Genomic DNA, 14081 nt, shown 5'->3' on the forward strand with positions numbered 1-14081 from the left:
TCTTCCAAACCTGTTCAAATTACACACAAGTGCTGCTGACAACCAGATTAAGTATCTAGAACCATTAGAACCAGTCTATGATCAATAATTCACAAGTAAATTAAAGTTAATTCTCAAAAATCAAAAAAGTCGTTATGTCACCAGAATTTCACTTTCACAAAATATGTCATTATAAAGTCACACACCAAAATTAAAACGTTACCACATGCTCATACAAACAACAGCTCCTAGTTCCAACAGTAAAACCCAACTATCAAAGCTACAATTGCCAAATAATAAGTAAAAACTCACCTATAAATGCAACTACACTACATGATAATCAAAACAATTGAACTGAAACTAGTTAATTTCCATCTGCGCACCTTCTCACTCAACAAATTCAGGCACTAACTGTTGACACACGCACCAAACAACGCTGAAAAGCCATAACAATCAGTCACTACTACCACTGACATCAATTTATTAGCTAAATACTCACTAACTGTCCCATTTTCCCTTATTTACTCCCTGAAAAACTCGAAAAAACATAAAAGACTGCATAATTCGACCCCCCAACCACTATCCCCATCATCACACACCCATCATTCAACCAAATAACCACACTTCAACATGTTTAAACACCATACTCATTAGTAATATCAATAAATACACACATCACCACACGACCTAAAAGTAGAGAGCAGCTGAAACAAGTAAATATCACATAAATAAGTGCCATATTGAGAAAACTAGACCTAGAAACCTGAATCCAGTAGGCGAACGAACAAAAGGAACCACCATAACATGTCATAACAGCAATAGTTGGTCAAAAAACCAAAAAATATTGCAAAAGTTTTACAATATCGAGTTCCATTTGGATTTCTGCCCACTGAGGAAACTTTCATCCAAACTTTCAGAGAATAAAACATATTGCTGTCCATGAACTGCACATACAGCACCACAGCTTCCCGTTCATTTTATGCTCGAATGGCAGACAAATTGCCAAAGATAGTGAAACACAATGAAAAGGGAAACTGAAGAGCTCGTGCACAAAGTGATGAAAATTGTTTTCTTAGATATTTTCCCTTTCTCCCCGAACAGGACCTCACAAGTCCAAGTGAAGGATAATAAAGGAAAAAAGCTCTTGATCTTGCTCAGAGTGAGTAGCCTGACCTAAAACACATCATCCAGCAAAAACAGAGTGAAGTAACTACCCTGCATAGATACAATGCATAAGTCCATAAAGGCTTCACGAAAAGCCAAAAGGTGGAAGATTATTGCACGAGTAGCATGCATCACAGTTCTCCTCTCACCAACGACAGCATTCCAATGACAACCATTCGGACAATATAAACGACGACCAGAAGAGACAAACTTGAGACTTCTCCGCAAGTGACATCAGTTTTGTTCATAGGGAGAGCAATCTTCAAGTTTTCCTTCAACTCTTCAACTGTCCTACTAAAAAGTGCATCTTCAACTTGAAACAAACAAATTTGATACAGAAGACGAACAAACTACCACAGTACTGACGAAAGCTCAGTATGACAACTGTCTTGGATCGCCACGATACCGAATCTGCCACGAGACAATGGAAACCCACCTTGGATTCTCCTCGTGTCTAGCAACCCTCAAGTTTCACCACACAATCTCAGCATTGAAAGTATGTGATACAGAGAAGGTTGTGTTACCCAACCCAGAACGAGCACAGAACCTCGGATATGGAATTTGGCTCCTCATATCAGCTTCAAGTGATTATACCCTTAGTGAGATTGGTACGGATGAAAATGGCCGACACATCAATGTTCCTCACAAAGGTTGTAACATCTGTTTAATCACATTAAATGTGGACATACAATGTTCAGTGACAACATTAAGATTCGAGCTGATTTACAAAGTTGTCAGTACCTTCCAGCAACCAGAATTAATGTTAAATTACCAGATCCACTTGCCCATTTACTTGATTCAGTGCCTAACATACATGAACTTCCGAAATATGACTCTCCCACCGAAGCAAATCTCCATTTATTGAAGAAAGTTAAAACGGAATTTATTTAATCGAACAGAAAATTATCAACAGAATCACTAGATGCCATAGCAAAGCCAATTACCACTGAAATGAAGACATTCAAGCCAGCACTAATTGATAAACTTGAATCTTACGTACCGATCAAGCTTTCCCTTTCATTAACTATTATTGTTTTTATCGGAAATCTAGCGTTACATATTCTCTTCATGTTCTTATACCATAAAGTAGCCTTTGTACGAAGAATGGTACCAAATTTCATGAAGCTCAACGGAACCAATGTACCGCTAAACCCAGTAGTTTCCGTGCCCAAACATCCAAAAGCAGATGTAGTCACAACTCTTGCCAAACAACTCAAACAACTCAAGCAACCGCCAACAGTCATCTCTCCAGAAGAACTTGGAACCCTCAAACGACAACGACGAAACTCCATGCCTGCAACTTCTACCATATCACTCAACACCATGGACCGATTTAACACAGATGACGAACTGGACCATCAAGCTCAATCCCGAGAGGAGAGTATGCTTTGAGTTCTTGATAGTCTTATATAAGTTTGACAAGTATTATTCCTCTCACACATTAAGTATCTCTTCATTCATTAAGCTTAACTAATCAGTGCTTCATAAGTTCAAACTAGTACCTCAATTCACAACCTAAACCAGTGCTTTAAACCATCCCTCCAGTTTGACCATATGTGTCTCCTCCTCAAAAGTTTAGAGCCATTATTCAAAGAAATAACCATGATTATTTCGAGTGCTAATTCAATGTCTCCTCTTAATCCTAACTTTATCTTATGTTCTCACTCTTAATTCAACATTAGCGTACTTTCACATTCTTTAACGTTCCTTCACAGCTCTTAATCTTGTCTTAACTTTCCTCACTTTAACCTTTATCGCATTTGTCTTAACTTAAACTTTATTTCTCTTAACTTCTTCAATTGTCTTTAACTTAAATGCTTTCGTTCCTAAACACTTTTCTAAGAAAACATAAATTGGGTGGCTCCAACAAAAATATGTTTATATCCTCATACTCGTGCAGATTATATGTTTTATAGAAAAATTGTAAAAACCCAGTTCCTTCTCAAAATTTTCATGGAAAATTTTCATAAAGTCGGGTAGTGTCACGCCCCTATTTCGTCCCTCATAGTTACTTGATGATATTCCTTAAAACATCCATAATTAAGTGCTTTATATTATTTAATATTCAGTTAGTTTCAAGGCCAATTATAGCTAACATTTCCATCTAGGCCTGTAACCTCTAATTTGTTTATGTTTACAAAAAACAACCGCAGAGTGACAGTTTATCAGCAAACATATCAAGTGCCTAAAAGCCTCAATATTTACTTTTTTGAGTTTCTTGATGATAAATTCACATAATCAGTAAATAACTTTGTGAGAGATTATGTACTTGGTGAAGTAATTATTCTGATAAAGTAGGTGCTAATACGGAACTTGTATATGTACTTAACAAACATCAAGAGACGTACAAAAGCCGGAAATTGCCCAACTTGAAAATCAGTAAATATTTGCGAAGGACCAATACAACTCAAGGCACAATCCTGCGGACCCAACTATCAGCAGAACACCGGAGAACCAGCCTGACAATCAGTTGCCTATCATCTTATAAAACTTGATAAAACTTGAGAAACTTCTTGTTAAAATTATTAAACAATCCTTGCTAAAATAATTAAAGATTGAACTGGAAATTCTCTTGAAAACCTCCAAGTTTGATAAACTAAGTTACAGATGAAATAGCGACTAACTTAACACTAAAATGCAAGGCAAACTAGTGGATATATCACGCATCTGAACCGCTCAATAAAAGGCTATTACTAGCTAATTTTATTCAAAATATATCTGCTAAAAATCGCACTGTGAAACACCAAAATAAGTCCTTGTAAAATGCCAATTATTTAAGTTAATTACTTCTAATATAAACCTCAATAACACCACGAGGAACACTATTAAAAATCAGTGCGTAACATACGTTTTCTTCCATCAACCATTAAAAAGAAGGCCTAAGAAAACTTTTTGTTTCTTTTCGTTTAGCTTTTGCGCACAATTGTAAGAATAAAAAAAACCTTCTAAAAACCTGACAAATGGTCATAACTTTTTTTTGATGACTGCCCTTTACCTTGCAATAAAATTTCTTCTTTGAAAAAATTGCAATCTTATTGTTTCAAACTGATTGTTAAGGATTTTACCGCTATAGCATGCTTGAAATAAAAGCAAAATGTCCAGCAATATGAAAAATTTTAGAATTGTCTGATTTCCTAAATTACTCATGTGCAGATAATGTCCAATCACTTTATTTGTTTGCAAAATACAGCACGTAAACAGTAGCATGGAGAGTTTAGAAGTTTGATATTGTTTTTATATCTTGAAGCTAAAAATTCTAATCAATTGATTACATTTAAAACCAAGTTTCCGTGAATAGCAGTTATATTTCGCAAATTAAATGACAATGCATATGGTTTTTAATTTGGTACCAATAAATCAATTTGAAGGTTCTGCACTTTTACAATTGTACTCTCAGGAAAGTTTGCCTCAAGATTATCCTTACAACATTGATAATGCGAGAGAAACGAGAAATTTTCCCCTCATACAGAAAATTTCGATTGACAAACGGAGATGTAGTTTGTAATATTATGTGCTACGCACAGTCTCAGAGCTGTCTTGTTCATGTTAATTATAGATCAATCCATCAACACAAAAATCAACTTGTCAAATCTTACTTATCATACTCCAAAAAGCGTAAACAAACATTTCCGACAAAAAAGTGATCGAAATTGATAAAACTGCAAATAGCACTCTTTCTATATAATTTTCTGGCTTTTATCAATTCAATCTCGCTTCTTATAGAGTTGAAAATGATTTCAGGTGACGTCGAAGAAGCACAGCAACAACCACAAACACTCCGACAAATATATTAAAACTTTCTATTAAAACTTAAAAACACTTTCTATATTTTTACAATCTCCATACAGGACGACATCCAAATAAAGTTTACAATCCTCACTGTGCAAAAACTACTTGGAACGCCATAAGTTAGTTCAATAACCATGTATTTTATAACCAACTTATTATTACTAGGCGTATTAGCTTTCAGTACAGTGCTCTAAAACTCAGAAAACGAAACATTTGAAAAATTTTAAGAATTGTTGCAGTTGTTTTTAAACCAGTTATCAAACTCTGAGACGAGGCCAAAATGTTGAAGGATCTCCAGAATGCGATTACACTGTTTTTAAGAATTTCTCATTGCAACTACAGCAGCTGCATAACTTGAACCACTGTTGCTGTATTAGATTCACACTTTCATCGCCACTGTTTATTTAGTAAGTGTTGATTAAATAGTGTTTAACTCGTAGACAAATGCCAAAGCAGATTTTGTAATATTTTAATTGGACATTGACGTGTGATTTCACCGGTAAATTATGCAATTGTTGTTATCGGAACGAATTTGATTATCATAACTACCGTCGGGCTCAAACAACCAGCGAGCGGTTGGCTTCGGTAGAAATCGGCTGGGGCCTAGGGATGCCAGCATGAGGGGGGGGGGGGGGGGGGGGAGGGCTCAAGCGTTAGGGGGGTCACACGATGGTGCGGGGGGTAAGGGTTGGGGGCTGGACGAGAGGGGGTCCAAATCGCCAGGTGGAGGGTGGACGGCGGAATGTTGGGAGGGGGGAGCGACTGAAGGTGGTCAATCTTTCACGATTCAGAACCGTCCTTCACACCATGAAATTCTCTCCTCCAAACAGTTTTGGTGAATCCCATACTTTGAGACTAGAAATACTCGAAGAGAGCTGTTCAGCCACTTATTGTCGTCCAGGCTTAACCTGTTTATCCCGTTTTTGAGGACGAAAAATTAAAAGGATCAGACGAAAAATCGTTCAAGCAAAAAATAATATCAAAAAAGACCACATGACGAATAAAACTGCCCCAAACTTTGAGCAGTTAAAAAATCAATAAACACTTTCCAGCGCATTATGCTGTGCACTATACTTTGTACCATGCATACAATTCAGTTTAAATAAACGCCAGATAATTTACTCTGGATGGAATATCAACAAATCTAAACTGAGAGCAGACACAGTAACAGTCGATAATTGATTGTCGAGCTCATTCCTCAAAAATAGTGACTAAACAGGGTTATGAAGAAATTGAGTCTTATATTCATACTTTTAAACTGGATGTAATTGGCAATAATTTTCTCTAGAAACAAGCATTTCTGACTACCCTAATTTGCAATCAATTTGATGTTTGCTTGCGCGTTTGAAGTTGGCCTTGTTTGCATTATGCAATCTAGCATCAACTTGCCATTTCCTTTTCATGACTGACATGCACTCGCGTCATCTTTCAAACATTTGACTAGAGTACCCAAATCGTGTAAACAAAATCCCAAAGGTAAAAAAACAATCCCCTTAATAATTTCTCCCCTTATTTATATCAATAAAAGTGAATTGAGGTATCTAGAGAAGGTCTGAGTTGGAAAGAAGTTCTTTTAGATTTCATAAATGAATCGGGTCTTTCCCATTACAGCCCCCCAGCTTAGTGCTCAGATAACCTACAGCCCCCCCCCCATCATGGTAATTATACCATAATGGGGGGAGGCTATAATTTCACGGGGGGCTATAATGGCAAAGACCCAATGAATCTATCCATACCACATGTAGTTGGCTTCCAATTGCGAGATTTGACCTCTTGCAAGGATCTGTGAACTTTTTCCCAAGTCGTCGCCCGTCTTTGATACGCAGCAAGTAGAAACTCATTTCTCCTGAAAACGAAGCAAATCGTTGTAACAAGGCGTAAGCCGGGGTTGAAAAGACCAGCGAAAAAATCTGATCTTTTCTGCTTATTTTAGCACCCCCCAAAATCTAAATTTCCCCGAAGGTTTTTTGCGAAAACTAAGGTTTCATTGCAATAAATTCCCACAAAATTGTGAACTTAAGTACCCAAATTCTGACATTTTCTGAGTTTCGGCAGGGAAAGAATGAACAAACGCCATAGTAGTCCTACCGTCCTCCCCCACCCAAAAAAGTATGAAAAGTTTATGCTCTTATTTTGGTAGGATCCAAAAACAAGATGGTACTGATGATGTGCGTTGAGGCAAGCAATGTTAACAATTTTGCAAACCGAAAATAGATAGTGGCCAAAAGTGGCAAAGAAGGGCTAGTAAAATAGTAAAATTGTTGATTGTAAGGGACTTTTTTTCAAAGCCTGACCTACCTCCTGACTAGCGATCCACTGGAAATGAAGCACAAGATTAAGACACATAAGGTTTGAAAGGTCAACGAAATGATCATTTTACTAAATTACTGATTCATGCAATTTAAAGAAGATATCAGTTCAAAACGATGTAATACTACATAGTACCAACCCAACGGCAATAAGGCTGAACAATATTTATATTGAGAGAAATGTAAACAGCATCGCCAAGGGTAAACGTCAACTAAATTTGTGATCATAACTGGCTAAGTTCATTAGGCTATTGACTCTCAAGTTTAAGTGGTTAGTTATAAATGTTTCCTTACAGTACTATGTTCAAACGATATCAGTCAAGCTAATCAGTTGACTCATCAAAGAGTAAAGTTCAATTAAAAATCATCAGCAATATTTCGCGTCCACCCTGCTAATAGAAGAGTTAAACCAAATATACCGAAAAGATATTGACGATGAAAGAGCTATAAGTAGAAGAGTTTACGAAAAATTATACCTAATGGCGAAAGTAAGTTAGCCAATTACGAAGTTAAAAAATTAATATTTGAAGTAATGGTTACGTGACTCCGCGTGAAGTCACTGCGAAACTCTGGCGTTTATCGAGAACCGCGAAAGCAGAATTTCGCTGTGACTTCTGCAGAGTCACATAACCAAGCTTAAAACACTCACGTGCATATTTTAAAATGCCGAAAGTCTGCAATGCCAGAAGTCAAAATGCCATATAGGCGAAAAGTTGTTCGTTCCAAACAATGGTGAGCATAACAGTAATTCTGTGCTTTTTTGCGAATACCGGTTATAACGTAGCTGTTGAAAATGCTGGTTCTAAACGGTGCTTAGTATGTGACCTCACAGCTTCAGATTCGGGCATGCCTTATTGTTTTAAGAGGTATGTGTTGATTAACAAGGTATGTCGCATTTCACTTTTTCCTTAATTAGCGCTTCGGCGATGAACTCAACATATATGATGAGTAGGAAACGGAGGCCAATAAGTACTGTGTCGCAGTGTACTAATCGACATTCTTTGAGCCGAACCTCATTGGAAGGTAATTGTGAGAACATAAAGTAGAGTTCTGTTACTTTGACAGCAAAAGTTCCGCATCCGAAATTTGCCAAGTACTATGAATGCTTGTGTTCAACATTAGTCGGCGAGGAATTCAAAACAGAGCAACTCAGAAAATTAGAACGCTCGGGAAGTGGCAGGTGTTGCAAGAGACGGCAGCGAAAGCGAGGATTCAAAAAATTCCAGGACTATTAAAAAAATTGTGACGAAACACAAAAATCTGAGACCGTTTTCGGCATCTACCGGCAGCTGATAAAGCCAGCAACTTTTCAATTTACTGAAATGTGTCAGAGTCAGCGAGTTCGAAAGATGAGGTAGCGGTGACCATCGATCAATTGTGGAACAAGTTTTTGATAAATGTTCTGATGACCAAATAGTGACAAGTCGGGCTTTGGAAAGGCTATTCACAAGTGAAACATTTTGACAAAGCAATTTGGCAAATCAAAACAGATTGCAACGATGATTTATTTTTAAAACTGGGGCCTCATTTATTTCTTCCCAAATTAAAAAATGTGATAATAATTTCGTCAAATATTATGAGCGCTGTAGCCCCAGAAAATGAAGAGAGGAGACAGAAGTTGGTTCAAGAACCACTGCTAGTGGATGGAAACAAGTAATCTGCAGTTCAGTTGCTGATTAATCTAATTGTTGTGATAAACTTATTGAATAGTTTAAGATGAATTATGACCAAACCGGCAATGACGTCAATGGACAACCACCTGTTCTCCGGTACATGGATCGCACCCCCCTGATGAAGGCAAGTGCAAGCAAAAGAGGTTGCTCGGAACTGAGTCCGCTTGAGGAAAGATCGATGGAAGAAGTCATTCAAAGCGCACTTGCAGCTCAAATGCCAAGTATTATTGCAGGCATTCAAGCAGAAGTTCGGAATTCGGTATCAGCAGCCATCAACGATGCAATTGCCAAGTTGAAAGATGAGTTCGCTCAAAAATTAACTGTACAAGAAGAAAGATGTAACTTGAAGTCCCTATAGGAAGCCGAGCTACTGGAAAGTTACAACAGGAGTGATAACATCAAGATTATTGGACTGCCTGAGGTTATCAAGGATGCTGGAAAACCTGAAGCGTAGGCGGAGACTATCGAGGAAGTTGTTAAACTTGCGAACAAAATAGAAGTTAACGTGGATGAGCAGGACATTTCAATTGCACACAGGCTACCAAGTTCACAGAGAGGCAAGCGACCAATAATTGTCCGCTTCAAGAGGCGAGTTTCAAAAATTGAGATGCTGAAGAAGAAGAAAAGTTTGGAGAATCTCGACGGATACGCCAATGTTAAAGTGTTTGAAGATATTAGTCGTCCCCGTTTAGCATTTTTTAACCTAATGAAGCGCGATAATTGTATTGCAATGGTTTGGACCCGAGAAAGTAACATTTTCCAATACAAGAACGAAAGATCTATTCAGAAGATAACGGGACTGTACGAAGGTGGTGATGAACTAGGCTATCAATTGCAAGATGTGGAAAACTGTTTTCATTTTCAGCGGCATTTCTCCGGCAGAGAAATGCACGGAGAGGGAACCTAAATCAGTTTTATCTTCATGTGCTAGATCCTATTTATCAATTTCCATACTAACTGTTAATGTTCGTTCTTTAAAAAAACACTTAAGTGATTTGTAAGCATTTGTTCATAGTCTTGATTCTCCACCAAATGTTATATGTCTCACTGAAACTTGGTTGACTGAACATCGATTCTTTATTATTTCCAGGCTATAATAATTATGCAATTAAGAATAGCAACACGCTTGGCGGTGAAATGATTCAAATTAAGGATCCAATATTCTTGTTAGAAACACATTCAACAGATATGGATGAGACTCTTTTAGTCTCTCTTCACTACATTAAATATAGATTTAAATTGGCTACTATCTATAATCCACCAAGAACAAATAAATTAAAGTTCGCCGAAAAGCTGGATAAATTTTTGAATGATTTAAATTCCATAAATTGTCCTACCGTTATAACTCGACACTCATGTGAAGAATCAATTACATTCCAATTATCTTTGCACGATATCTGCTAATGATTTTGAGATTGCTAATCTTGAAACTACCAGGGAAACTTCTACCTCCGCAACTTGTCTAGATCATTTTATATATCAAAATTTTGCCATTCCTGAATTTAGTGTACTAACTCATGAAAACTTTTCAGATCATTATCCCATCCTAATGAAGTGGCCAATTAATGGTGATACTGAACAAAACTATTTGCCATTTAGAGACATAAGTTTTATAAAAGACCAAGAAAACCGGTCGAAATATTTAACTGACTTAGACTGGAACCTAAGGAATCGGTGTCACTTTTTCGAATCTGATAGTACCAATGAGTTGTTCAACAAATTCAACAGCTTTTACCTGGAAATCACTAACAAGTATGCCCCTCTTAAATGCTTGGCTGATGAAAAATCGAAAGTACCGAAATGGTTTACAAACACCCTTAAAAATTTGCTCTTCAAAAAAAAAACCAAGCACTTCGAAGTATGAAACAAAATCCGCATGACAATGAAGCAGCAAACAAATTCAAATTGTTAAGCGAATGGTTTGGAAAAAGTGTTTAAAAAGCTAAGACAGATTTTTATGCACAAAAATTCGAATCATGTATTGGAGACTCAAGGCAAACATATAAGTTACTCAATGATATTAAAGGAACAACGCGAAAAAGTTCACAAGTCCCTGCGTTGAATTCATGCAATGCACGTTGCACTGATCCAAGCAGCGCTGACATTGCTGAGGAATTTAACACATTCTTCACCAGTGTTTGTCCGAAGTTGAAATACAACATTAAACACGTTCTTTTAACTAAGATGGACGAAGTTAATCACTCAATGTATCTAAAGCCAATAACCTGTGACGAGGTTAGAGAAATCATTGATAATCTAGATAATAAATTCTCATCTGGTGATAATGATATCTCAAATGTCATAGTCAGGTTATCATCAAATGTTACGATTCCATATCTAACCCAGATAATCAATTTATCTTTTGAAGAAGGAATATTTCCCAATGATCTGAAAAAGGCTAAAGTCATTCATCTTCACAAAGATGGATGAAAACTTGATGAAAAAAACTACAGACCAATTTCTCTACTAATTGTATGGAGTAAATTTATTGAACGTGCTTTGTTCATTCGCATATATGCTTACATGGAATATCATAATTTGTTTTTCAATAGGCAATTTGGATTTCGTACCAAACACAGCACAATTGACGCTCTAGTTGAATTAGTTGAAAAAATAAGATTGAACTGCCGAAATGTAAAAGCTATCAGTTTCTATCTTGATCTTAAAAAAGCTTTTGATACCATTGAGCATGATATCTTATTGAAAAGATCGAAAATACTGGCATCAGAGGCCAAGCTCTAAGTTGGGTAAAAACATAATTAAAAGGGAGACAACAGCCGGTTATTGTAAATGAAGCTTGTTCATCGTGGAAATCTATAGTTTGTGGGGTTCCACAAGGCTCAATTCTGGGCCCGTTATTGTTCCTCATTTATATCAATGGTCTGCCATTAGTTTGCAAATCTCTTGATGTTATATTGTTTGCGGACGATACAAACCTCACCGCAATCAACAAAGACGATACTTCAGTGCAAGAAGATCTGCAGAGCATCAATAATTGGTTGATTGCTAATAAGTTAATACTAAATATGAATAAAACAGTACAAATGAATATAAGGAATAAAAATAGTGCTTCCAAATCAGTGTTTAAGTTTGATGATGTTTCAATTGAAGTTCGTAATCTCTGTAAGTATCTCGGAATCTATGTAAATAGTAAATTAAGTTTTCAATCACATATAGAATATATATAGAAAAGACTCTCAAAACAGTGTGGTTTTATATGTAAGCTGCGTCACTATGTACCCCGTAAACAGCTAATTGATTACTATCGAAGCAATGTTAACCCAATAATTCAATACGGTATTTTGGTATATGGCTGTTGCAGTTACTCGTCGCTTCTACCTATCTACATTTTGCAGACAAAAATTTTAAAATTCATTTACTTCAGGAAAAGGTCAGATAGTTCTAGGGACATTTTTATCTCTAATAAATTACTAACAGTATTCGCGTTCCATGTTTATGAGCTGCTGAAATTTGTCCTGAAATCATTGAAAAAGATGCATAGCGAAAGCTATCTAAATGAACTCTCTGAATATGAGCATAGTACCAGAAACACCAGAAGATCTACCAAAAACTACCTAAAGATACCCTCCTTTAAAACGCAGTTTGAGCGCTCCTCTATTTCATATCGTTGTGCAAAGCTATTTAACACGCTAAGAAAGAATGAAGTTCTAGCACCAAACATTGAAACCGAAATTTGCCAAAAAATCGCTATTTTATCATAAGTTATTTGCTAAACAATGAGGAGCTGGTATCCTATATTTTTAAATAGTTTATTCCGTATCCACCCTGAAAATATTTTTTCACCTATTTCTTTTCCATGAACTCTTGTCAAAAATTGTTGCGGCACTTACTTTGTAAGTGCCGAGGCCTTAAAAATTAAAAATGGTATTATTTTTGCACAATAACGAAGTCTACACATAGAAAATCGACGATAAATAATCGAATTGCAGGAAAAAAAATTCTATTTGAATTTCTTTTTTAAAAATTTGCCAGGAATCAGTGGCTCTCTCGTTAAGCGTAACACAGCATACAGCGTTAGTGATAGTTGGCAATGAGTCAAAAGAGAGAATCGTTTTGAGCTTAAAACCGCTTTTTTTAAAAAAAAAAATATTTTTCTGTTTTCGACATCAAAAAAATTTTTTTTCTTATCGTTTTCTCTTCTAAGGTATTTAACTTTAGCCAGGGCAGATACTAGGTGGGCTTAATAGCCCCGTTTATCTGTCCTCTCCGAGATACCTTTGATATGTAAGTAATTTCAATTGATATATATTATGAATTATATAATGTATTATGTAATTAATTAAATTGTTCATAATTTTTATGATAAAGGAGAAATTTATTCTTTCTTTCTTTCTTTCTTAATCTAAATAGTTCTAGTAAAATATTTGAACGTGAAGTGCGACAAATGTAAGAGTTGAAGTTTGCCGATAGATTATCACTCTCGAACCAATGAGTTATGGAGCTTGAAATAACCAATATGGCAGAATAAACTACTGCAGAATGCTTCTTCCATGTACTGTTAAGATGTAATATGCAGGCGCAAACTCAGAGGATGAATATGGACAGAAGCTATGCACGGTTGTCGAGTTCAGTTAGGCAATGATTTCTGGTCGCGCAAATAGTTGTCGACAGGGCTATCCAATCAAAAGGAGATAGAGCAGTAGAGGAAGGAGGTATTTTTTCAGAACTATGAGGGCGGTCGTTGATCGCAAGAACTTGTAGTTAAAGAACTCTGAGTTGCACAGGCTGTTTTTATGAAAACAAAATGTTAGCTGGAAATTTGGCTGAGTCTTTTGCGGACAACCCACTGCACTGCTTCATTCAGGACATTTTTTCAAAAGCTTTCAATTGTTTTCTATCAAAGCCATAAGTAGAATTGACTTATACCATCACTTAAAAACTCACAGGCCAAAAACAGTTTAGTAAATTTTTATGTTGGGTGGTTAATTATTTTGCAGTTGTTGGGAGCTAATCTGGAATACTTTTATTTTTTTTGTGAAAAATGGAGGCAAAGAATTGAACCATTAACTTGGAGTGAAGCTTGCTCTGCATTCATATTATTTGTCAGAAGGGCTAAAAATAAAGCACAGATGACATGGCATGCATTGAGCCTAGGGTGATTCCACAGCAAATGCTAAAACTTAATTTTTTCAACCGAATGCTTATG

General features: G+C 36.3%; 2 protein-coding genes across 3 annotated transcripts in view; both read right to left on the reverse strand.

The window, feature by feature from the left end:
• Window positions 1–7823, reverse strand: part of LOC142350660 (uncharacterized) — a 33061-nt gene extending 25238 nt beyond the window's left edge. Inside the window, exons 1-3 of one of the 2 annotated variants that reach the window (XM_075402575.1) lie at window positions 7747–7823; window positions 7231–7453; window positions 6669–6778 (exon numbers count right to left, since the gene is read on the reverse strand). In XM_075402575.1, coding sequence (XP_075258690.1) covers window positions 6669–6778; window positions 7231–7307 — 187 coding nt within the window. In that variant the 5' untranslated portion in view covers window positions 7308–7453; window positions 7747–7823. Of the gene's footprint in view, window positions 1–6668; window positions 6779–7230; window positions 7672–7746 lie in introns of those variants that run through there. The other variant, XM_075402576.1, reaches the window with a different exon arrangement.
• Window positions 1–14081, reverse strand: part of LOC142350658 (uncharacterized) — a 444386-nt gene that overhangs the window by 426068 nt on the left and 4237 nt on the right. The gene's annotated exons all lie outside the window — the stretch shown is intronic.

The sequence above is a fragment of the Convolutriloba macropyga genome, chromosome 12, assembly GCF_964194025.1.
Source record: "Convolutriloba macropyga chromosome 12, txConMacr16.3, whole genome shotgun sequence".
NCBI classification, from domain to species: domain Eukaryota; kingdom Metazoa; phylum Xenacoelomorpha; order Acoela; family Convolutidae; genus Convolutriloba; species Convolutriloba macropyga.